This window comes from Theropithecus gelada, chromosome 1 (genome assembly GCF_003255815.1).
Source record: "Theropithecus gelada isolate Dixy chromosome 1, Tgel_1.0, whole genome shotgun sequence".
Lineage (NCBI taxonomy): Eukaryota > Metazoa > Chordata > Mammalia > Primates > Cercopithecidae > Theropithecus > Theropithecus gelada.
Genome location: NC_037668.1, coordinates 204,483,145 through 204,507,029, shown reverse-complemented (window position 1 = coordinate 204,507,029; position 23,885 = coordinate 204,483,145). Strand labels below are relative to the sequence as shown.

At 39.7% G+C, this 23,885-nt stretch overlaps 1 protein-coding gene across 3 annotated transcripts in view; it reads right to left on the bottom strand.

The window, feature by feature from the left end:
* Positions 1-23,885, bottom strand: part of COG2 (component of oligomeric golgi complex 2) — a 51,613-nt gene that overhangs the window by 5,198 nt on the left and 22,530 nt on the right. For 2 of the 3 annotated variants that reach the window (XM_025400527.1, XM_025400545.1), the window contains exons 6-15: positions 20,347-20,455; positions 19,601-19,780; positions 17,464-17,588; positions 13,998-14,124; positions 10,022-10,161; positions 5,101-5,162; positions 3,470-3,621; positions 1,579-1,776; positions 574-646; positions 145-287 (exon numbers count right to left, since the gene is read on the bottom strand). In XM_025400527.1, the coding sequence (XP_025256312.1) occupies positions 145-287; positions 574-646; positions 1,579-1,776; positions 3,470-3,621; positions 5,101-5,162; positions 10,022-10,161; positions 13,998-14,124; positions 17,464-17,588; positions 19,601-19,780; positions 20,347-20,455 (1,309 nt within the window). The remainder of the gene's footprint in view (positions 1-144; positions 288-573; positions 647-1,578; positions 1,777-3,469; positions 3,622-5,100; positions 5,163-10,021; positions 10,162-13,997; positions 14,125-17,463; positions 17,589-19,600; positions 19,781-20,346; positions 20,456-23,885) is intronic. The other variant, XM_025400534.1, reaches the window with a different exon arrangement.

Here is a 23,885-nt window from a genome sequence, read left to right as displayed (position 1 = left end):
CTCTTCATCAATACCATTCTCAGAATGGGATGAGCTCAGCCTGTCTCAGGCTACCCTGGGAATCCGCCGCTTCCTTCCTTCCTCTTTGGCTTTCCTAATACACACTTCCCCACCTCAGAATTCTCTCCCATGAATGGCGCTGACCTTATTGGTTCTTCGGTAAAGCCTGGGAACCTCCAGTGCGCTTTTTAGGAAACTGAAGCAAGAGTCACTTAAATCCTGGATGATCTTGCTACTCAAGGAGGGCACACAGGCTGACAAAGAGCTCTGGGAGTCCTCCAGGGCTGCTGTTGAGATTAAAGACTGGATTTAATCATCATGCTCAGGCCCAGATGTGAACTTCATTTGAAATACTGTCACAGCATTTACAGTGTGTACTATAATAAATCAGATCAAATGAATTAAACAAAACATCTTATTTAGGGAAGTTATAATACAGAACAGAATAGAGAAACAACCAAGGATTTACAACTACAGAAGAAAATGTTAAATTAAATATACCCTACAGTCTCTGAAATTTTATTTTAAATCATTTCTTATTCAAAGATTTGCTTAGTCAAGATTCATTTTTACCTGTGATAGAAGAAAAATTCTTAAAGCCAATCATTTCAAGTTTTGGCTTGATTATTTCCAAGAGTTCTGGAAGCTGAAATAAATATGCACTTTATATATTCAGTTACTTTTTATAAGTCAAAGGAAGAGGCGATTCTATTTGCATCTACAAACGCTAGAATTTGCTAATGAATGGTGAATCTAAAATCAGGAATTTCGGTAATTTTCATCAAAGGAAAGAAACAGTTTTAATGCTTTTACTATAAAAAGATTTCAACAACATGAGAAATCACATGGTTTAATGGCTACTAACAGGCACAGAAAATAAGCAAAAACATTTTCTACTCTATGGCTCTCCATAATACGAAAATAGACACAGTAAAGACCATATTCTTACTGAAAACATACAAATTTTAAAATTCAAAACGGTATTTATTCAAGCACCACAAAATATCTAACGTTGAGGAAAGCAGAACTGTGTATCAGAGGACTTAACCACTACATTCACCCCACAGAGTTAACGTTACAAGCAAAAACATATGGATCTATGCAGAGAAAACAGAGGAAGAAGTTTTAATATTTTAGCACTTTCAAGGTATAGCTGAAGATTAAACATCAACAGAAAATACTGGGGTAAATTAATGTAAAGTAACTGAAATCCAGCCCACTAAAGATCATGCCTGAGCAGAATAAGGTGAGCTAATGGAAAAAAAAAAAGGGGGGGAAGCATGGCTGCTCCAGCTTGTCTCATCACTACTGAAAAGGAAGCAGGGTGGAGGTGAATACAATACAGAATGCACTCCACGCAGAAGAAGTGCACACCCTTAGAAACCCTATATGGACATGATCTGTCAGCGGAAGCTGGAGAGACACCTAGAAAGGGAGGTGAGAGGTTCTCTCTTGGGGTACCCGTGGGCCCCACAATTTAAGCCCCATAAGGCCCAATGGTGTTTGCCTTTTACACATGCTACCTTCTGTGAAAACATTAAACCAAGCACCTGGAATTCTTCTGGGACACAGGCTTACCTGCTCCTGAAGCTTGTCCAGGTCTGCAACCACATACACGAGCTGAGTACGGGAAATGGAAACCACAGGCTTTGTTTCTGAAGGACCACTTCCTTGGTCTTCAGTGTTTCCTTGGGTGATGGAAGGTTCTTTGCTACCAGTTACCAAAGGTTTCTTGATCTCCTTGGGACTTTCATTAGAAATGGGCCTGAGTGAAAGCTGAAAAAGGATTTCACTGATTAACTACTTTTACACTAGCAAGATACATGAGCATTTATAAATATGTGTGTGTCAATAACTCACCATTAAATGCTAGCTGTCTACATAGCATTTAGTAAAAACTTACTAATAAAAGTACACTATATTGTATCTACAGGAAGGAGTGAAGCACTAAGAGAAACAAGGACCAACTACGCCCCCATGTACATTTACCTTCTGGAACTTGTCTACTTTCTGGTGATAAAAATACCATGTGAAAAATAAAGTACCCAAACCACAATAAAATTAATTTTGGGGACATCATAGGTTTTAAAAAAAATCAATTATGTTAGGCAAATATACCATATTTGTAATTATAATTAATAAGGGTAAAATATCAAAATCCAAACCTTCAAATACAAAAAACAAAGTGTTCTTTGCGTAACATTGTTTATAAGGGAAAAAAATTAAAAAGAAGTATGCTAGCATCAAGAAACGAATGGGATAGAATGGGATAATGAACATTCAGGGCAAAGTGATCTATTACAGATAAACAGAGAATTCCTGGCTAGCAAGAACGCATGCTTAGCCTAACTGAATAATCGTCCTAACCCAATTCTGTCAGGTGAATCATACAGCGGTCTTCAGAAACAGCTGATGGCCCAGGGTGGTCCACTAAGACCCTTCTGAGCAGAGGGAAGGCAAAAGGGAAAGACAAACTAGATTTCACTAGACTCCCATTACCTGACAGAAGCTTTAGTCCAAATAAATCCTCACAACAGCCACATATAGAAGCTGTTTTCCCATTCTCCAGATGAAGACTCAGCTTAATTCCTCTAGGTACACAGAATTAAAAAGTTGAAGAGCCAAAGTTTGACACTGGCTCCAAAGTTGACACTCTTTCCATTAAAATACACTGCAAGAGGAGGACTGGGATCCTTTCCTACTCCAAATAACAAAGATTTTATTCAAAGTGTGCTGTTTTCTCCATGTTGTCTTTTTTATTTTTTAGAACACATCTCCTTTGCATACTCCTCACACTGCCATGACTGGTTTACCTGAGAGTCTGTTACTCACGCTTCCCCCAGAGAAAGGGCAGCACCGCTATCCGAGGTCCTAGCAAGAACCCACGGGGCTGGTGCTGAGCACTGGACTGTACCAACGCTCTTGTGGATCAAGAATTTCTGGCTTTTTGTAGAGTATTAATAAGTCACCAAGGGCATGTGGATATTTAATATATTTGATTATTTGAAAAGGGAAAAGGATATTCAAAAAAGAAAAGATAATTTTAATACCTTTTTATGTTGATGACAATATTGTTTTGTAACCTTCCAAATATTAAGTATTAAAATGCACATATTTTTATTTCTAATCATTTTCATAATCACCTTGAAATTAAAATGAACATCTTTTTTTTTTTTTAATTTGGAGGCAGTTCAAAGAATCTGGTTTTGAGAAGGGAAAACATGGACTTGCCACAGTGGTGCTTTTCAACACAACAAGTTGGTGATAATAGACACCCCTAAATGCAATGCTTGCAGGAGTAAAAGTGAAACACAGAAACAGAGCTGCAGATCATCCTGGGAAGTCAGACTACTGTGGTCCTCTGAATTCACCTCTCACGGCATTTACAAAAATCTTAAGGAGTTAGCCTAACATCTTTAATTCTTATCAGTATTGACTATGGATGAGCTCCACGGCCAGCCCTTATTACCTCACTGACAAACACAGAGTATCGTGCCAAAATCTGCAGAGTGAATCTCCACAGGCGATGCACCAGCAATGGCAAGAACATCTCATCTGACCAACACCTCCTGAGGCTGTTCCAAGTTCTATGAGAAGCCAGAAGGCAGTATGGACTTTCAGCTAGAGAAAAAACAACAACAACACACATTTAAGGAATTTCAGACAATTTTAGGCTATAATCTAATGTGAGACTTTTGATGTATGATTCAAAGGTAAAGAAAGTGGCCTTCTGAAGAAAACCATGTGGTCAGCAAAGCTGTTGGAGGCACAGGGATGAGGAGTGGCCCCAATCCATGTTCCCTACCACATCCTTCATGCCACACACAGTTTTACATGACACTATCTCCCAGGTGTCTGGATAAACATCAAACATATATAGCATTCAGAAATAATGTTTAATAGGTACTTTATACCAAATCAACAAACATGGGCTGGAGTGGCAATCACTTGCAGAGGTTTAAACTTCAGTTTCAAATTTGTCCTGTTTCACAAGAGTCTTCCTCTATCTCAACATACTTCTTATTCTTTTAGAAGAAGTTAACTACATATGACCATTTTTGGCAAAGACAGATGAAAACAAATTCTGAAGCTAAAACTGATTCAAAATGATAGGAGACTTAGCTGCATAAAAGAGAGTGGAAATTTAAGTCGAGGAACCTAGATATAAGCACACAGTATTTCAGTGGTCACTAGGAATAAATATATGATACAAAAATTAATGAGACTGTCAGAGTATGCAAACATGTACTGGTAAATCCACATATCTACAGCTGTTACCTGCCCAGCAGCCCAGCATAGGCAGCCAGGGCCCAGGAGGCCCAGGATGCATGCTTCAGCTGTGAGTCATTGTCAGTGAGAGGCAGGAGCACCCTGACCCTCTACCATGCAGACCAGTCCTCAGCCTGGGAGGAAGGCAGATCACAGCCCATTTGCTAAAAAAACCAGCTGATGACATAAGCACACCAAGGGGCCATATCCCCTGGACAAGTTATATTCAGGAATGAAAATGAGGTCTGTTTCCTATATTCTTATTCCTTTTTCATCTTTATAAAGCAAGAACTCTATGTACCAAAACTATTTGGTTTATTTTTACCTTATTAAAAAAAGAAGGGCTGGGCATGGTGGCTCATGCCTGTAATCCCAGCACTTTGGGAGGCCATGGTGGATGAATCACTTGAGGTCAGAGTTCAAGACCAGCCTGGCCAACATGGTGAAACCCTGTCACTACTGAAAATACAAAAGTTAGCCAGGCGTGGTGGTGTACGCCTGTAATCCCAGCTACTTGGGGGGCTAAGCCAGGAGAATCGCTTGAACCTGGGAGGCGGGGGCTGCAGTGAGCCAAGATCATGCCATTGCACTCCAGCCTGCAAAACAGAGAGAGACTCCATCTCAAAAAAAAAAAACAAAAAACAAAAAAAACCAGTCAAACTAAGTGATTTTAAGGTCCAACTTAAGGCATGATAAAACAAACAAAAAACAAAAAACAAAAACAAAAACAAACCAGTGAAAGTATGCTCAGAGTATTATGATCTAGCTGACGTGGTGAACTGAATGAACTCATTTAGGATACCATGCCACTTATCACTTTGGGGGAGTTACCTGGGGCATCTTCCAGGACATCTGTAAGTGTTGCTTCTAAGGATCCTGCTATTTCTCTAAATCTGAGATAAAAACAAGAACACAAATTAGTGTTTATGACTGACAGATGCCTTTCCCTATCCATCCTCTGTTTTTCCTAAGTAACAGGAACTTTCTCTGTCACTCGCTGGTAAGTCCAGCCTCGAAATGCCTATTCTCCCAGCCTTTTTTTTTTTTTTTTAACTGAACAAGAAATCGTGACTAAGCCACTGTTATATAAGGGTTCTCTGTTATTTGCAGCTGGTCTGAATCATAACCTTCCCCATGTTTCTCAAATTAAACAAACTGCCAGTTAAGTCTCCATCAAGAAGTTGTCAGGTGAGTAGCACCTGCTTATGATCCTCTATTCACTTCAAGGCCATAAAACTTTGGTTCCTCCAACCCATCTATCTTAACACCATCACAGGTAGGTAAACGTCCCCAGGGTAAGAAAGCTGCATTCTGTACCTGTGTTGGCAGCTTGAGAAAAATCACGGGAAGCAGCCAGTTAAAGCTAGAACTCGCTGCTTGGTGCTCTTCTAATCTGCTGACCCTCTCCCACATCCATGGTACTTGCCCTTTGGGTACTAATGCTCAGTGTCTGTACCAGTGCTTCCTAGATGTGCGTTCTTTTTTTCCTGATGACAGCTGGCTCACCTGGCACCTCAGCTCATCCTGTCACAGACCTCTGTTCTAATAATGGATATGGACATGTTTTTATGACTTTGTGAAAGGCTAACGTGTTATATAGTTTTTTTAAGCTAGCTGCTTCGGCAGGCATTGTTTTCTAACTGTATAACTCTTCCAATTTCATACCTGTCTTTACTAGCATGCTCTTTTGTCACCTGCTAATTGCCTTACTAGTAATGAATTCTGATGCATGCTCAGTATCAATTTATCCGACTGATATGAAATTATTTTTTATAGTACATAATGTGCTTTTAAAAAGCGGTTCAGAGACTGAGCTAAAGGCAACTGTCTAAAGAGTAAAAAGAACAGCTTGACACAAAAAGCTGCAGCCCTACCCAACACAGCTGAGCACTGAAGACACCAAGGCTATCCTGGACCATTATAGCTGGCTGGTTTCCAGTAGCCGTCCTGTCTGCCCCATGGAAAGAAAGGAACTCTCTAATTGCCCAGTGAAGCTCACAAAAGGCTAGTCTTTTCCTGCTGCAGTTGAGAGGTACAGAAGGAACAAGTGACAGATGGAAAAGTGGGATAAGAGAGCACTGGAGGCCGGGCGCGGTGGCTCATGCCTGTAATCCCAGCACTTTGGGAGGCCGAGACGGGAGGATCACGAGGTCAGGAGATCAAGACCATCCTAGCCAATACGGTGAAACCCTGTCTCTACTAAAAAAAAAATACAAGAAAGAATTAGCCGGCCGTGGTGGCGGGCGCCTGCAGTCCCAGCTACTCGGGAGGCTGAGGCAGGAGAATGGCGTGAACCTAGGAGGCGGAGCTTGCAGTGAGCCTAGATCGCGCCACTACACTCCAGCCTGGGCGACAAAGCGAGACTCTGTCTCAAAAAAAATAATAATAATAATAATAATAATAACAGAGCGCTGGAAACTAGCCCAGGAACAGCAGTAAGAGGAGGCAGTGACACTGAACACGGGAACAAGGGAGATGGGACTGCTCTGCACCTGGGAGAGCAAACCAGCTCCTAGAGCTCAACCTCAGACCCCCAGTCCTGCCTTTCTTCAAAATCTAAACAAAATACAGGAAGTTAGCCCTGATACAGAAAAGGCCTGATAGCTGACACAGCACTGTTTATATCAGGGAAAAACTGACGCAACCTAAATGGCCAAAAGAAAGAATATGGTTACAGAATCTGCGGTATATTCAATGGACTAGTATGCAGTATTGATGTGGAAGCTTGATGCTATAAACCAATAAGAAAAAATAGGTATAATTTAGTACTATGCAAAGACATGGGCCACAGAGTTTTATGTATATTTACGATAATTCTGAAAAGCATACAAATGAAAAAGGACCAAAAAAATGTAGTAGAGCCTTGATCCCTGCACTTCACAGAGAGGTTCTGCCTATCTTTGAGCAGGGACAGTGATGTATGATTACAACTGCCCGAGTCACTTGGCCTAGGTGTGCTCCCCAGCCAGGGGACCAGCCCTTCACACAGCTCTGCTGTGCGGTAACTGCCAGGAATGAAGCAACAGAACATATTTCTTCTTGGAAAATGGCCAAAAGAGAGAGGGAACCTCTGTTGAAATCTGAAAAGCTATGCTGTGGTTTTCATGTGCACATCGAATGTCATTCTACTCTCAACAGGATCCATGTAAGAAGGGCAACCCCAAATACAAACATTTCTAAATTCTTAAATATAGGCCCGGGGAAGGTCTCTAGACATACTCCTCCACGAACATCACAGGGCTACAATAATACTTAAATAAAAATTACAATGGCGATAACAATAGTGATGCCTACTGTTTTTTTTCTCTGAAGTATCAGGAACATCATAAGTGCACCCGTCTCTTGTGGATACACACGTCTGAGAGGAGTGCAGGGACAGGAAAGAAAGGGCTACCCGCACCTTAATATTACTACGTAGATTCCACATCATAAGACTGTGTTCAGCATATACTATGTAATACAGTATATACATGTGAATGTACTAGAAATATTTCAATTTTAAAAAGAATAGCAAACTGAAATTTAGCCTTTGGCATTTAAAGGGCTAACACCTGCAGTTTCCAGGCAGTCACTGACTCATTATAATTTGAGACTGTTTTGATCACATCTGCATTTAATTTCTTCCCATGAGAAACTAAGTCCTCATCTACTTTCCAATATGCCCATAGGAGCAAATGAAATGTAGACACAGCGGGGTCTCAGGGACAGTGAGAGGATACAAAATGTGTTCACAAGAATTGTGGTGATGGCTGGGCTGGGGAGGTGGCTTTTTTCCCCAAGATGATTGGGATATGGGTAGTCAGATCCAGGAGCAGAAAACTTCTACTGAGAGTGCAATATTAATATTTCTTCTTAGGAAATGTCCAACCATCACCACCCCACTGTCTTTAGGTTTACTTCAAATGACCTTGAAATGAATCTGATGACAATGCAACTCTGACCCTAACCATGTTTGCGGAACTTTTTGTCATCCTTCAGAGCAAACAACCCAACACCTGATAAAAATCAATAGAAAAGTTCTACAAAGTCTTAATGGAATTTACTTTTTAGATGGAAAAACAAATGTACTAAAAACAAGTTCTACACTTCATAACTCAAACGTATTTTTTTAAATTTCATGAATTTTAAATAAAAGAGGTTTTTTCAAAAAGGCTAATCAACTCCTTTGAAGGCTTAAGGCTGAAATCTGGTGACGGTAAAAAAGACTTTCAGGGAATTGGCTGAGTTTCAATGGAGTTTAAGCCCCAATTACCAGCTTTGAGAGAAACTGAAACGAAGGGAGATGCAGCTGAAGCCAAGCTGTGCCATCACCAAGGGGCCCAGCCTGGCAGAGCCAAGAGCACGGGCTGAAATAGCCCATGGGGGCTGCAGGAGGTGCAGTGGTGGGATGGAAGAGTGAGGTAACGGTGCATGGGTCCCAGGGTCTGAGGAAAAGGACCAGGAAAGAGTTTGGAGGCAGGAAGCAGAGGAGTATGTTTGTGAGGTGATAGCATTAGATAACCAAAGTAATCTAACTCCAAACCTGGATGACAAAGAGAGATGGGGAAATGTAAACCTTATTTCTCCATAGCAGTATCATTTTATAAAACGATGCTTTGCTATTTTAAATCCTGCTCACAAATCAAAAAGGCTTCTTGCCCTGGCTTGATGTTGATTATCATATAACAACTATTTCCAGTGCATCCCATTAACATCTTAGATGAACAAATCCATAATTTCCTGCTGAGAGACAAACTACATGATGACGCAACCTTGGAAAATTTAGCATAAAACACAGTATTGTAAGTGAAAGGGCACCTTACTACTTCATTCTGAGAACTGTGATTTCATTATAAAAAGATGATTACATACATTCTCAATCATCCCAAGCAATTATCATCAGGGGACCTAATTCTTGATCTCCTTCTCTGTAATTATTCCTCAGAACTCTAGGGGAAAGGACTGCATCATAATTAATGAAAGCATCCAGCAATGTAAATAAAAAAGCCTATGATTCTTCAAAGAGCATTTCAGGTAAAATGCCATTCTATGGAAGAACATATCATGACCTCATTCAAGAGAATCTGCAAAAATGGCTATTATCATCTGTTTCTCCAATGCACTGTATGATGTTAAGGGTTCATCCTATATTTCCCCAAGTATTTTATAGAATGGCTTATTGACAAAGGTGATATCATCATGAAACCTGGAAGAAAAATGTCACCATTTTCCAGAATAGAGGGCACAAATGTCACAAAGATGATAAGCGAAGCCGAAATAATGACAAGGCTTCTCATACACTAATAGATGGAACCAGCTGCAAAGAACACTTAAGGCTCTGCTTTTCCCCATTCCCACAAGTATCTCAGATGAGCAAAAACAGATGTAAGACAGGTTCATTATTTGAGGCAGATGATGACACAGGGAAAATGGAAAAAAAGAGCTGCTGTATAACTCCTACTTTCTCTTTTCACAATGAATGAGGACATGGTGGGTGGGAATGAGGCGGGGCTTGGAGTCAGCTCCTTCCAACTCTTGTGTTCTGAGCTCTCCAATTACCAAAAAATAAAACTTACGTTTTTGTCATGCAAGTCAGATTTTGGCAACCATAATACTTCTTATGTATCTTTCTCCACTTTCAATTTTGTCTCCCAAAGCCTATTATAATGATCAGAGAAAAGGAGCCACTAATTGGCACAACAACCTTAATTGGCATTCAAATTCTGTTTTAGAAGGGTGTGGGGGTGGGGGTGGCGGTGAATAAATGACCAACCTTATTTGAAAATAAACAGGCAAGTTCCACTTATTATTGAAGCTATGATAGGCAGGATGTGCTCTTAATCTTTTTACACTAGCCTGTGATCCACATTGCCGTTCAAATCTTCTGACAAAATCCATACTTATGGTATATTTCTAAAATAAAAACAAATGGAAAATTTTCATTATCAGAAAACTAACCAGAACAGGGAGCATGTACTGAAAACTGTAATCAAGATAAAGAAGCTCAACACATAAGAATCACAGTTTCTAGAGTTAACAGGGACCTTGCGAGATCTTCCTTCCAATGTCCCATTTAAAGATGCGTAAATGCCCAAAGTGGTTCTGTGATATGTCTTCCGTGTCTTCCATGGCAAAGCCCATCTGCGACCCAGGCACTCCAAGTCTGGTGCTCTTTAAATGGTAGTGCTCATGTTCTAGGGCCCCCTACCCCAGCCCACTGGAATTTGAATTGACAGCAGATTAAATGACATAATTCATCATTGCCTCACATAGGAGAAAGAACAGAAGGAGAAAATTCTGAAGAAGAAAGGGAGAGAAGAGAAATAATCGAACCATGTGAGTATTCGTATCATTTTTATAAACAAGATAGCATGAAAACTGACAGGGAGATGTACCAAAACCATTAAGAGTGGCAGCTAACTCGTAGCATTTATCATCAACACACTGTGCTTAGAATTGTATTATTTAATTTAATCCACAAAACTACCCCACAAGGCAACTGCTATCATCCTCATCATCATCCCCCATTTTACAAATGATGCTTCTTCTTCTGTTGAGGCTCGCAGAGAACCTGCTCAGAAGACAAGCTAGGAGGTAGAGGAAGCAGAATGCTAGTCAGTCAGTTGAGCAAAACTGCGACTGCACTGCACGTTGCTTTTGTGGGTACTTTATTCCCGAAGCCCCCAGGCTCTAAGAACACTGTTGGCTTTTTTATGTTCTTCTCAATTAAAAGGGGCTCAATCCAGGGTCAACAAACCATTCATCTAAATATGCTAAAGTCTGTGCTTAGACAGGATTTTGTAGTAGTAAAAACTACAGGCTTTAAATTTCTTTCAAAAGATTTTGGGCAAACTTCTGTTATCCCAGAGGGTGGTCTAGGTGTGCAGAGTTGAGACAAAAATCGGGATTATTCTTCCCTTTTGGGACAAAACTATACCTCTGCATATAATGGATGCTAAAAAAATATATATAAAGATACTTCCCTCTTACAAGAAACATGTTACATTAAGGCTTAAAGCTGAAAGTATTTCTGGAAATAAATGGATACTATCTGCTGGAAACTATACTCACAAACGTTAAGTATTAGCCTAAAATTCTAAAGTCAAGTTCTATCGGAAAGGTTCATTTCTGAGCTGAAACATTTCCTGAGCCAAACATGGTCAATATGAGTCTCTAAAGCATAGAGCAAATTGTAAAGCGTCTTTACATTTGCCAGTGCTTAAAGCTTACAATTGCTACTGCTTAAAGCCATTATTTCACTCTCCTTATGCTACCTTAAAAGCCTACTTTTTAAAATCACAAATGTTGTTGCTACAAAATTTATTGAAAACAGCACAATCCTTTTATTCAATGCACTGTAATATAGGACAATCTGCCAAGAGATAAGGTAAGTTGCATTTCTGGGATGGTAAACCTCCCAATGTATCGTCTTATCTGTGGGAAATCTGCTGGGCCCCAGGCTGTTTACGCTTATCTTGTGCCTCTCTACACTTAAAAAATCAATAAACAAATTCACCAGGGAGGCTAGACAAAGAACAAATACAACCTCCAGAAATAAAAAAAAAAACAATTAACTGGAAACTCAATATGCAGGTGGAAAAGAGTTTAGATACAACTAAGAATGGAATTAGTGACCTGTAAGACAGACTGTGAAATTATCGAGAATGCAGCAAATACAGAGGATAGGGTGAGCCGGTCTAAACAAGAGATCTAGATGGAGATGATGGAGGAAGGAAAGAAAAGCACAATTGAAGAAATAATAAATAAAAATCTTCCAGAATGGATGAAAGACACCAATTCTCAGATTCAGAAAAACCTATCAAATCCTAAGGATAATAATTAAAAAAAAGAAGTTCTACTGGACATATCACAGCAGAACTTATTTAGCACACCAAAGTCACACAGAAGATCTTAAAAGCAGCCAGAGAAAAAAGGCATTAACTACAAAGGAATAACAATTAAATTAACAGTGAACTTAATAATGCAACTCAAAAGACAATACTCAAAGTGCTGAGAATTCTATTAATATATCCAGCAAACTGACCTTACAAACAGAAGCAATACAGTTACTTTCAGACAAACGCAAACTGAGAAATTATTTAAAAAAATAAATTATTATCAACAGAGCCTTACTAAAAAGTCTTCTAACATGAATTTCAGAAGAATGATTCAAGAAGGATGAGCTGACATTCAAAAAGGAACAGTAAGCAATGACAAACATGTAGGGTAATTCCCAGAGGATGATGACTATTTAAAACAATAAAAATGCCCAGTTTTTAAGATTAAAAAAAAAAAATAGAAGTACGAGCAAGGAAACAAAAATATATACTATGAGAAGGGATGGCTGGCGTTAATGTGCTCTAAGTTCGCGTATTGTCCAGGAGAAAGCTCAAGAACATCAATCAACTTTAGATTCTGTTAAGTAACCACTAAGGTTACTGAATATATACAGAAATAAAGGGTACAACTTCCAAATTAGTAGAGGGGACAAAATGGAATAAAGACAGAAAACAGATCCCCAGAAGTCTAAAATACAAAGAAGGTGAAAAAAGAAGGGAGGAAAAAAAGATGGGAGGAAGGAAATAAGGGAAGAAAACTGGAACAAAGAGAAAGTACAAAATAAGAGTCAAATGTATTGACAATTAGAATCACTGCAAATTTAATAAAGTACCTAATTAAATGACAAAGATTATCTCATTGCATAAGAAACCAAAAACCAAAATCCAGGGAAGGAGAAGGAAGAAAAGTACCAAGAGGCTGAGCCTTTAAAATGATACAAAGGAAAACAAACTTATACATTAACTTTTTAAATCCTAACCATGAAATCTTTAAAATAATGATTTCTTTTTTAAGGGGGAAAAAAGCCGGGGGTGGAACAGGGCTGGACATGGGGGCTCACCTGAAATCCTAGCACTTTGGGAGGTTGAGGGGGAAGGACTGCATGAGGCCAGGAGTTCAAAATCAGCCTGGGCAACAGTGAGACCCATCTCCACAGAAAAGGAAAAAGAAAAAGAAAAGGAAAAGGAAAAGAAAATAAAAGAAAAGAAAAAGAAAAAGAAAAAGAGAAGAAAAGAAAAATTGACCAGGCATGGTGGTGTGCACTGAAATCCCAGCTACTCAGGAAGCAGCAGAGAGGACTGCTTGAGTTCAGGAGTCAAAGACTGCAGTGAGCTATAATTGTGCCACTGCACTTCACCCTGCGCGACAGACTAAGACCCGGTTTCAAAAATAGTAATAGTAATAATAAAATAAAATATAAATTAAAAAAGGAAATAAATATTGGGGCTTTCTAACTTTTTAAATTATAGAGGACATTTATATAGTCTATTTTAAAATCCAATCAATTCCTTTGTACTTGCTGCTTGAAAAAATCCAATGAGTACTCTTTGTTTTCATTCAAAATTATATGGCAGAGATGTACAAACTTAATTTTTCACAGAAAACTGCAAAAACACTGGCTTTTAACGGTCCTCAGGATGTTTTTAAGAAAATAATGTACATTTCTACTCACACTTGTATCTAGACTTAATTATGCTTTATATTATAAAATGAAAATGTTCTTATTCCTGAAAGTATCATAGCTCATATTTTGGATAAAGTGATGTGTGTGTTTTAAGGTAAATGTTCACTTAGCAACTCAAATTTTTATTTTTAATAAACCACAGAACCAAGACTAAGCAGAAGAGAACATGATATTTCTCCAGTCTCCGGTTAACATCTTCAAGAATCAAGACGATGGGCAGAGATACCTCATGAAATGCATCGGGATTCCCAGGATTAAAAAGCGAGGGTAACTTTTCTTCTAATCCTTGTACTATTTGTGGCCAGACAGAATTCACCAAAAAGTCATATCCAGGAACAGTATTGCCTTTTTCACTGTAAAATAAGAGCACATTTCAGTAAAATACACCATAATCTATTTACAAAGAGCAAATTTCCACTGTGTTGCTTCTGCCAAAAGATCTGCAGTCTAAAACTTATTTCAACTTTAAAAAAAAAAATATTTGTAATTTAGTTTGTTTCTAGCCTCAAATTTCTACTCCACTCCTTAATCTCAGTTTCACCTCACACCCGGCAAATCTCCTGGATCCTGACTCCTCCACCTCAAGGCTAATCACCTTGGTACACTTTTCCCTCTAAAATACTTCCCACCACCTTTATACTCCTATCTTGGAGAAAAAAAGTACAGTAGTCTAATACTACAGGAAAAATAACCTTCACGTTACTGAACACCAATAAACCATACAGCATTGTAAATTATGCTAATTTATAAATTAATAACAGCTTTTATTTACTAAGCTATCTCTAAGATTACTTTCAGTTCTAAAATTCTATGACTATCAAATGTGAAATCTTATCACAAATCTTGACACAAAAATCTGATAATAGATTAATTTTTTTTGTGTGTGTGTGCTTGTCTTATTTTGTCTTTGTTTAGCACCAGACTTTAAATTCCAAATTCCCAAATGTAGATGACAGGCAGCACTGAGAGAAAAGCATGCGCTTCGGAGCCAGTGTGCCTGATTCAAATACTAGAGCGTGGGCAAATCATTTAACTTCTCTGTGCTTTGGTTTCTTCATCTTTCAAATGGTGATGATAATAGTACCAACTTCACAAAGTCATAATAAGAATTAATATTTGTAAAGTACTTAGGATAGTGCCTAACACATAGTAAAAGCCCTATGTTGGTAACGGTTAAATAAAAGAGATTCCTTAAGTCTTTCACGAACTCAAAGACCTGTAAACATCCATTCTAGGCAAACACCATTTCACTAATCTGCCCACTTTGTTTCATACTGTGTATTCTGCTCTATTTTAAGGTAATTTTTAAAAATGGCAAACAATTTAATAAATGTTCTTATTTTAGCAAAACTGGGAGTTTTGTAGCTAAGTTGCCATATCAAAATGGGACTTAACATTCTGGTGAGTATTAAAATAAATTTTTTAAAAGTTTTTGTAATTTTCCTGCTTAACGAAAATTATCAAGACAGATAAGTTATCAAGGAAGCTTTGTTTCACTGTCCAGGAAGAGCTAGCAAATACTGTTAGTATAGTTTCACCTAAGTATTGTTAAGAAATCACTGGTGGGGGTGGAGGGCCAGGAAGGGGAAAGAAGATGGCTGCCTCCCATATATCCAATTCCACACAACATATTATACACTGTCAAATAATAGTAAGAGCAGGCTCTGTTAAGGTATCTGGAGAAAGAAAGCACAAAATTGAGGACTCCAAACTACAGATATACATAATATAATCACTACTAAATGACAACATTTCCTCGTTCCCAAAGTTAATGTCTAATGAAAGCCCCAAAGACAGAATGTAAAACCTGCAAAACTAACAGTAGACGGATTAGAAAAGCTCATCTGTATTCTCTGGAGGAGAAATCATGAATGTTTTGGTGTTGCCAGTTATAAAGCCCATGAAGGGTGGCACATGATAAAAGAAAAGAGTGACAGGGAAAGCACCAAGCTGGAAATCTGAAGCCAGGAGCCGAGCACGGGAAGGAAAGGGATACACAGAACCTGCAACACAGTGACGGGCTAGCAGCAGATGAAGATGATCTCGCAAGGTACAGTTCAGATTCCTCAAATCTCTAAGCCTTCTACGTGAATTCCCCCACACTAAAAACTGTGGAAAAGATCCCCTAAAGCTTTGAAGCTTGACATCTCTGGACCCAGACTGGCTCTGTCAAATCTAATGACTGATTGTTTCATATCTATGGCTTCATTTTACATCATGATTTCTACTATATTCTTATCCCCAAATCCAACTAAATCCTTATGATTACTAAACAAAAGTAGCAAAACTAGGCTTCATCTTAGGTGGTACAGAGGAAAGAGAGAGGGTACTGCAAATGCCAAGCAGCATACTAATTACCCCACATTTCTGCAAAGAACAAAAACTCAAGGCCAAATATATTGCTTGCTCCATGAAAACAGAGACCTTATTTGCCTTTTGAGCATTAAACTTAGTTAATTCTTTCATTTTGCAAACACTAACTGGGCAGCTGCTAGCTCTAAGACACTGCGTCAAGAGGCAAGGGAAGGTGTGAGCAGCGGAGAGGTGATCACAACGCAACATGGAAATCAGTACTCAGAAGACATAAAAGCAACACGTCCTGCAATCCACAGGACATGATGAATGCTGAACATTAGGACAAAGACTGTTTTTTTTTTTTTTTTTTTTTTTTTAAAGACAGGGTTTTGTCATGTTGCCCAGGCTGGTCTTGAACTCCTGGCCTCAAGCAAATTGCCTGCCTTGGCCTCCCGAAGTGCCGGGATCACAGGTGTGAGCCACTACGCCCAGCCAAGGATGGTCTCTTGAAGGAGGTGGTATCTGAGCTGGAGATTCATGTGGAGAGGCGGTTTGACAGGAAAACGAAGGGCACAGGAAGGGCAAGGCAAGCAGAGGAAAAACGCAGAAGCACGTGAGTACAAGGGAGCTGGGGAAAGGCAGCTAGCACTGTGTGGCTGGAGCGTCCAGGGATATGGAGGGAAAGTTCCATGGCAGAGAGTTCTCCAGCAGAGAGCTACCAAGCAAGAACAAAAAGGGCCTCACGCCCTGCTTCAAGAAGCCTGGATCTTCCTCCATGTGCACTGAGAAACCACTAAAGATTTATGAAGAAATCTATGAATCGCAGATTTCTGGGTAAATTGACAGTCAGAAGCTTAGAGAAGGAGAGACTGGAAGTAGGGAGACAGGGTGGGGAGATTCTATTATTGTGGACAGCAGATGACAAGGCCTGGACTGGCACAATGGCAATGGTGAAAGTAATGGGATATTTATGAAAGAGAATCAGGAAGTCTTGGAAACTGAACCAAGGGAGGAAAAATTGAAGATGAGTTCATACTTAGCATAAAACTTGTTGAATTAAACTGAACTGATATCTATAGACAGATTATGACATATTAGAATCATGGAAGGAAAGCAATTCTGACTTCAAACTGAATTTAGGAAAAAGTGCAGAGAAGAAAGGCTAGACTTTGGATTTGGAAATGTGGTCGTTAGTCTCAGCTTCATCTCAGTGTCCACATCTTTGAAATGAGGCTAATGCAACCTGCCTCACAATATCATGGGTAGAAACAATGAAATAACAAGATTCATAATGGATTCACTTCATACAAGACAGTCATCGTCTGTCGTGCGCCTGCGCTTAGCAGGTGCGGTCACTGAAAGGGAGGTGGGGGTCCACACAGGGTCGTTTAAATTACCTGGAGATGGCACCTCCCGTGACTTCTCGAAGAAGGCGGCAATGGTGAGGAACAAACTCCAGGAGTTTATTATACATGACCTGAAGGCCATTGGGATGAGATTCAACAAACTGCTCTATAATCACCTATCAAAAGAGTATCATTTTTTAAAAAAAGCATTTTAAAGGGAAGTACAAACTATATATTTCAGAGAAAACAATAAAGAAAACTTTACAAATCTGCTTCCTCATGCTCACCCTCCTCCCTGTGACATATTTTCTAAACAATAAAGTAAATAACAGGCCACATTCAAAACTAGTTCCTCGGATTTGGCTGCACAATTACGACTGTTGGTGAGACATGGGCTGATAAACCATGCACTCTCTTCTGCTTCCCTGTGAGTTTGAAAATAAAGTAACACCTTTTTAAAAAACAATTTAAAGCAGAGCACACGATTCTCCACTGCAACTCCTCACTGTCTTTATCCTGGCCTTTTCTTCTACCATCATGCAGATTAGGGAAGGGTTTGAGGCAGAGAAAGATAGAAAATATATTAGTTTATTATTTTATTTTTTGTGATAAAATTGGGAGTCAAGAATGATATGACAAGATAAGCTGAGTTTAAATAAAACATAATGTGGCTACTGAATTTAATATGCCACTGAAAGTTCAAATATTTCTTGAATTTAGCATACTATATTCAGTTCAGTGAAAAAGGAATAGATGAGTGACTAAAATATTTTCATTGGTTGGGCACGGTGGCTCATGCCTATAATTCCAGCACTTTGGGTGACCAAGGCAGGCAGATCACTTGAGCTTAGGAGTTCAAGATCAGTTTGGACAACATGGCAAAACCTCGTCTCTACAAAAAATACAAAAAAAACCATTAGCCAGGCATGGTGGTGTGTACCTGTAGTTCCAGCTACTTGGGAGGCTGAGGTGGGAGGACTGCTTGAGCCCAGGAGGTTGAGGCTACAGTGAGCCATGATCATGCCACTGCACTCCAGCCTGGGCGACAGAGTGAGACCCTGCCCCCCAAACCACACACATACAAATTTTCACTTATTGACAAAGAAATAATGTACGTAATTTTTTCACTCCCATAGAGACAGCTATGGAATATAACAGGATATAAACAGAACTGAAAGATTATTTATTTTTAGTAATCTTAACGAGGCCAAAATAATTATTAAAATTAGTCCCTAAATTTAACTTTTATCATTGGGAGTGTCAACTTTCCATTTTAAAAAATAAAAGACTTTCACCCTGAAATCATGTGAGTATAATCTTTGTATTTACTAACAACAGTCAGAACATTCACACTGACAGGTCACTGGAGGCAAGTCCCCGAATGCTGAGGATGGGCTCAGTGACTTCTCTCAGTCTGAAGCAGACGAAGCTGCTGTTTTTGCATGTCAGAAACTGCTGAGTATCAGCAACTTTATATGGCACAATCTATACTCTGGCTGCTCAGAAGCGGGATACACTTACTTCCTGTATTTTAGCTATATCCTAATAGGTGAAGGATACTGCATAGCCAAGTTCTAGATTTAAGGTATTACCCAGCTAATTTGTTATAAAAGCCCTTGATCTTTGAATATTCCTCCTGTCGCCTTCCCCGTCCAGCAAACTCCTCCGTATTTTTCAAGACTTGGGCCAAATGTCATTTATTCCCTGAAGACTTGAGGGTGCCACTGTCTACCCCACTCACACACCTTTCCACGCTCACAGCACTCTCTGCACCTTCCTCGTACACTGCAGTGTTGTCACTGCTTAATTGTCCACCCTGCTTAGTCCACCCATAAGACCAGTGGTTTGAAAACATTCTTTTAACAACTACTGAGGAACAATTGCCTGCCATGAAATTGACCTAAAAACCCGTGGATGCACACCTTCTCCCTAGGTGAGAATGTTGCCCTTGAAGCCTGAGCCACAGCACTGCTAGGACACCTGAGAGGGCATGCCCAATTCCTGGCATTGTAACATTACTTCCCAACTGTAACCCATGGGGACCAAGCCTTCCTTACAGCTGGTACTGTAGGAACTGAGAATCTTTCCAGAAAGATCTCTGTTCTCTCTTCTTATCTTCCTCACACCCAGTAAAGAGTCAAAGACAGAGCAGAAGCTCATGAATGTTTGTTGAAGGAGGTGCACAGACCTCGTCTATGTATGGTTTCACTAGTACTTGGCCAACTAAGGCCTCCGCGTCCCGTGTCTTGTCAATCGTGGCGTAAGTCCGCAAGCAGTGCCGTATTATGTCGACATCAGACGTCTGAAGGCCTTCTAATAGGAGGCCTTCCAGTGACTGCTGTAACATGGCTGTAATGCCAGCTATACGCTGCAAGAAAAGGTGGGTAAGTAAAAAAAGCTCTAGTTGGAGCAATTTCTGAAACTGCGAATAGACACATAACGAGCCTCTTACACCAATAGATGATGACATATATAAAATCAAAATAATAACTTTTCCTGGAGATAACAATGAACCCCCCCACCCCAATCTCTTTATAAGTAAATTTCTGCTTCATCAAAGAATTTAGACAGAATTACAGAATGAGAAAAAAATTATCTTCCTCTTAAGCTACAGAGTCAATCTTTAGGAAACATCATGGATTTAAAATCCAATTAAGAGCTTTGGATAAATTAATTGTCTACATCATATAATATGTCCAATTCCATGAAATTCAGAATTAATTTTACTCTTATCATCTGGAAAATGTGACTGAGTCTTTACACAAAATCTATAATGTGTGACACTTAGGAAGCTGGGGCCCTGAAAATTAAAAATTGAAAAAAAAATGCAAGGCTAGGTTCAAAACCCTTAGATCAACAATATTACTAATTTAAACCAGAATTATTTAGCAAGTTCCTAAACACTAAACTGTGGAAATCCAAAACAACACTTACCGGTCTTACTTTGTCCAAAAGAGGCATGCCTTTGCTTTGAACAGCATGAAACTGTAACTGATTAAATTCTGTGGCAATTCTCTCCAAAATTTGTCCGGTCAAAAGGGGGCTAGTAGAGAAAACAATTATAGAAGTGTAATCCCTAAGGTCTCTATTTCCACGAGAATACATCACACACCTACCTGGCAGTGAGAGGCTTTCACACCCACTATATTTTGACTTTTGTCAAAGTGTTTTACATGGCCACCTTGTTACGAGGTGAAAGCTAAAGCGTCTTTTGTGCCATCAGTCAATGTTCCCCAGGAGCCATATGCACAGCATGTTCCAAGTGCACTGGGGAATCTGTTGAGTACAAGCTGCTGCTGCTGCCTGGCTTTGACCCCCAGGAACCAGACAGCAACAGGGCTGGCCAGGCCTGTGTGCATGCAATTACATGTTTCTGCCACTGACTCCAAGCCCTCCCATTCATAACCTTCTTCTTCAGCTTCAACCTCCCTTCTTCTTCCCTCTTCCTCCCACCCCCCACCTTTCCCCTCTCCCTCCTTATCGTTTCTTTCTCTTTCCATCCCATTTCTTATAGCTGGATCCTTTCTACTTCTCTGCTTGCCTCACTCCCCTTGCTAAAATACCTCTAAATATTTTAAAATACCAAATACATTTGTCTCCTCAATAAATGACACTGACCCTCCAGCAGGAATAAATATCTCAAAATATCTTCTTTTAAATTTAAATAGTAATGACTTACTTTAAAGTTACATTTACCAAACAGCAACAGCTGTCAACCTGTATGTTCTGGGTCCTAGTGACAGGGCATTCTTTACATATCTGGCACAAAATATAATAAATGTACTTTTCCCCCCCAAACATATTATCAAGTGTCAATGTCACTCAAAAAGAAGTAAAATAGCAGAGGAGAAGTATAAAGGTATAATCACCCGCTGTGTATACTGAGGCATCCTGTGTACACTGATGGTTCATCAGTGAGTGAGGAAAAATGCCCACATCATAAGGACACAGAAAATGCTGCACTGAGAGTGTCAGTGGTCTACCCAGTTCTGCATTTGTAGCATCCAAACTAGTTTAGAGGAACAGGAGCTACCCAGCGTGACCAACCAAAAAGGTTAACTCTTTCTTGAATATCCCTAACTCTTTCCTGAATAATCTCGTGTGAATTGATTATTTATAAATTATCTGAATGTTCCTTGGCTTAACAAGCATGGTATATCTACTATTCAGTAATATTGCCCTGGTTTTACCTTCTCTACAGCTCAGATTTGCAGATCTGAATTTAAGAAAAGCTCCTCAAAGATGGTTCAGAGCAAGGAAGAGTGCAGTGTCTATTATACTGAATATAACATATTGAATATAATACAATAATATAAGAGTATGTCTAGAAACAGACATCACTGAGGTAATCAGAAGCCTATTCTCCACTAGTGGGGGACATTTGATATCTTTTCTTAGGTACCTACTAGTTCCAGACACTGTGGATATAAAGATGTCAGGGACCTTACAGACTGATGGAGAAGGCATGCAAGTCAATCAACAGTTCCAGTCTCAACCGTAAGTTGTCTGATGGATGACCCGGAGGCCTGATGAATGCATGGAGATGGAGCATCTAAATCTGAAAGGTCAGGGACGACTTCCTAAAAGAGGTGGTCTTGTAAGTGAGCTTTATGGAAGGGAACTCTTGCAGTGTCTTGTTTATACTTTCTCTCACAGAACTGAGTGAGACAGGTTTAAAGAAAGCAGAAGGGATCAACAGTATCCCATACAAGAGACAAGAATAAATTTTACATAACAAATCTGTATCGTTTTATAACCTGCTTTTTTTCCACTTAGCATAGTATTTTGAACCTTTCCATACTTTAAGCATGTTTTGGGCTAGATTTGGATGGAATAAAGAGAAATCAGGCATGTAAAAGGGAGGTGGAAGTTAAAGGAAGGGCTTTTAGTACAATAAATGGCCATACATAGTAAAATTAAGGAAGCATAAGTCAGCAATGTTCAGGGCAGTCAGGGAACCACAAGTAGTTCCGAATAGCTTTAGTGAAGAATACAGAAATGGCAAGGAGCAGCTTAGGAGTTTAAGATTTACCCTAAAAACACTAGGAAACCATTGTTTCCCAATCACACAGTAAGATGTGATTAGACAAATCTGAAAGATCCATTTGACAGCTACAGAGTTAGTTGTCCTAGAGAAAATGAGAGGTCAGTCAGGAGGCCACTGCCTGAAACGAGGCAATGGAAGAACCGAGAGGGAGAGGCAGACATTTCTCAATCTCAGAGATGCTAGAGCAGCAGACTCTCCAGGGCTTGCCTAGTGAATGAAAGAAGGAGATGAAGGGAAAAAAAGGAGACACTGACTCCCCCAAGATGTCTAGCCTGGTTAGTGAAGGAAATAAAGGCACTGTTTCCTAAGACAAGGAATCAAAGGGAGGAGTAAAATGTTTTTGCTGGCGGAGGCAGGGAAAGAAGATGAGAGCTCAGTTTTCAACATGATGAATGTGAAGTGCCTGTAGAACGTCCACGAGACTCCCCGCAGTCATCAGACTGATGAGTCTGAGGACTACAGAAGTTCGTCTGCAGATAAAGAGATCAGCATCCAGGAGGCCACTAAAACTATGGGGTTGGATGAGGTTACCCAGAAAGTGCTGATCAAGAGCACAGGGCCAAGAACAGTGCCCTGGAGAAAGCTGGCATGAAAAAGGGCAGTGGAGTCCATCAAAGGAACAGAATAGGAATAAGGAAGGAGGAAAAGAAAACGGGGAGGCAGGTATCACAGATGCTGGGTGAGGACACAGTTGGGAGTGGCTGTCAACGCTGTTGAGTGGAAGACAGAAGCAGAGCAGTTAGTCGAACAGGGCTCCACTGGTTCTCTCAGAACTGACACTGACAGGGACTCTGATGAGTGCAGATGAAGGGGAACAGAAGGGACAGAAGCACAAGTACTACATGCTGAAGAAAAAAGATGGCAGCGATTGACCACTTATTTACACATCTCGATCAGGAAAGAAAGTAGAGACCTAGGACATGAGAATAATTTCCTTTTCAGATGCCTCATCTCCCTATCTATAAAATGAGAGATACAGAGCATACTGTTTCTACAGTCTCTCCAAATCTAAAATTCTGAAATCCTAAATTTAAGAATTTAAGGATCCTAAATCCTAAAATTAAGAAATCCAACTTGTCTTGATAGTATGATCAGGACTTTGAACTGTAGGTATATTCCATTTGGTCCTGGTTGGTTTTCCTGTAGCTTATCCCATATTAGTCAAGGAAAAATACGATGGCTATCAACATGGCTTTCAGAGATGCTTGCGTTAGGCCCGAACTAGACATGTATGAGGGTCTACTCTATGGCTACCAATCCTGCAAGTGAAGTTCCTATTAGCCTTATATGAGAGATGACAATACCAAGACACAGAGTGAAGTAACCTGACTCAAGCTACCCAGCTGGTACAAGCAACATAAGCCCATGCTCTTTCCACTGCACCATGGGGCTTCCCATTCGTGTTCATAATGATCCATTCAATTCA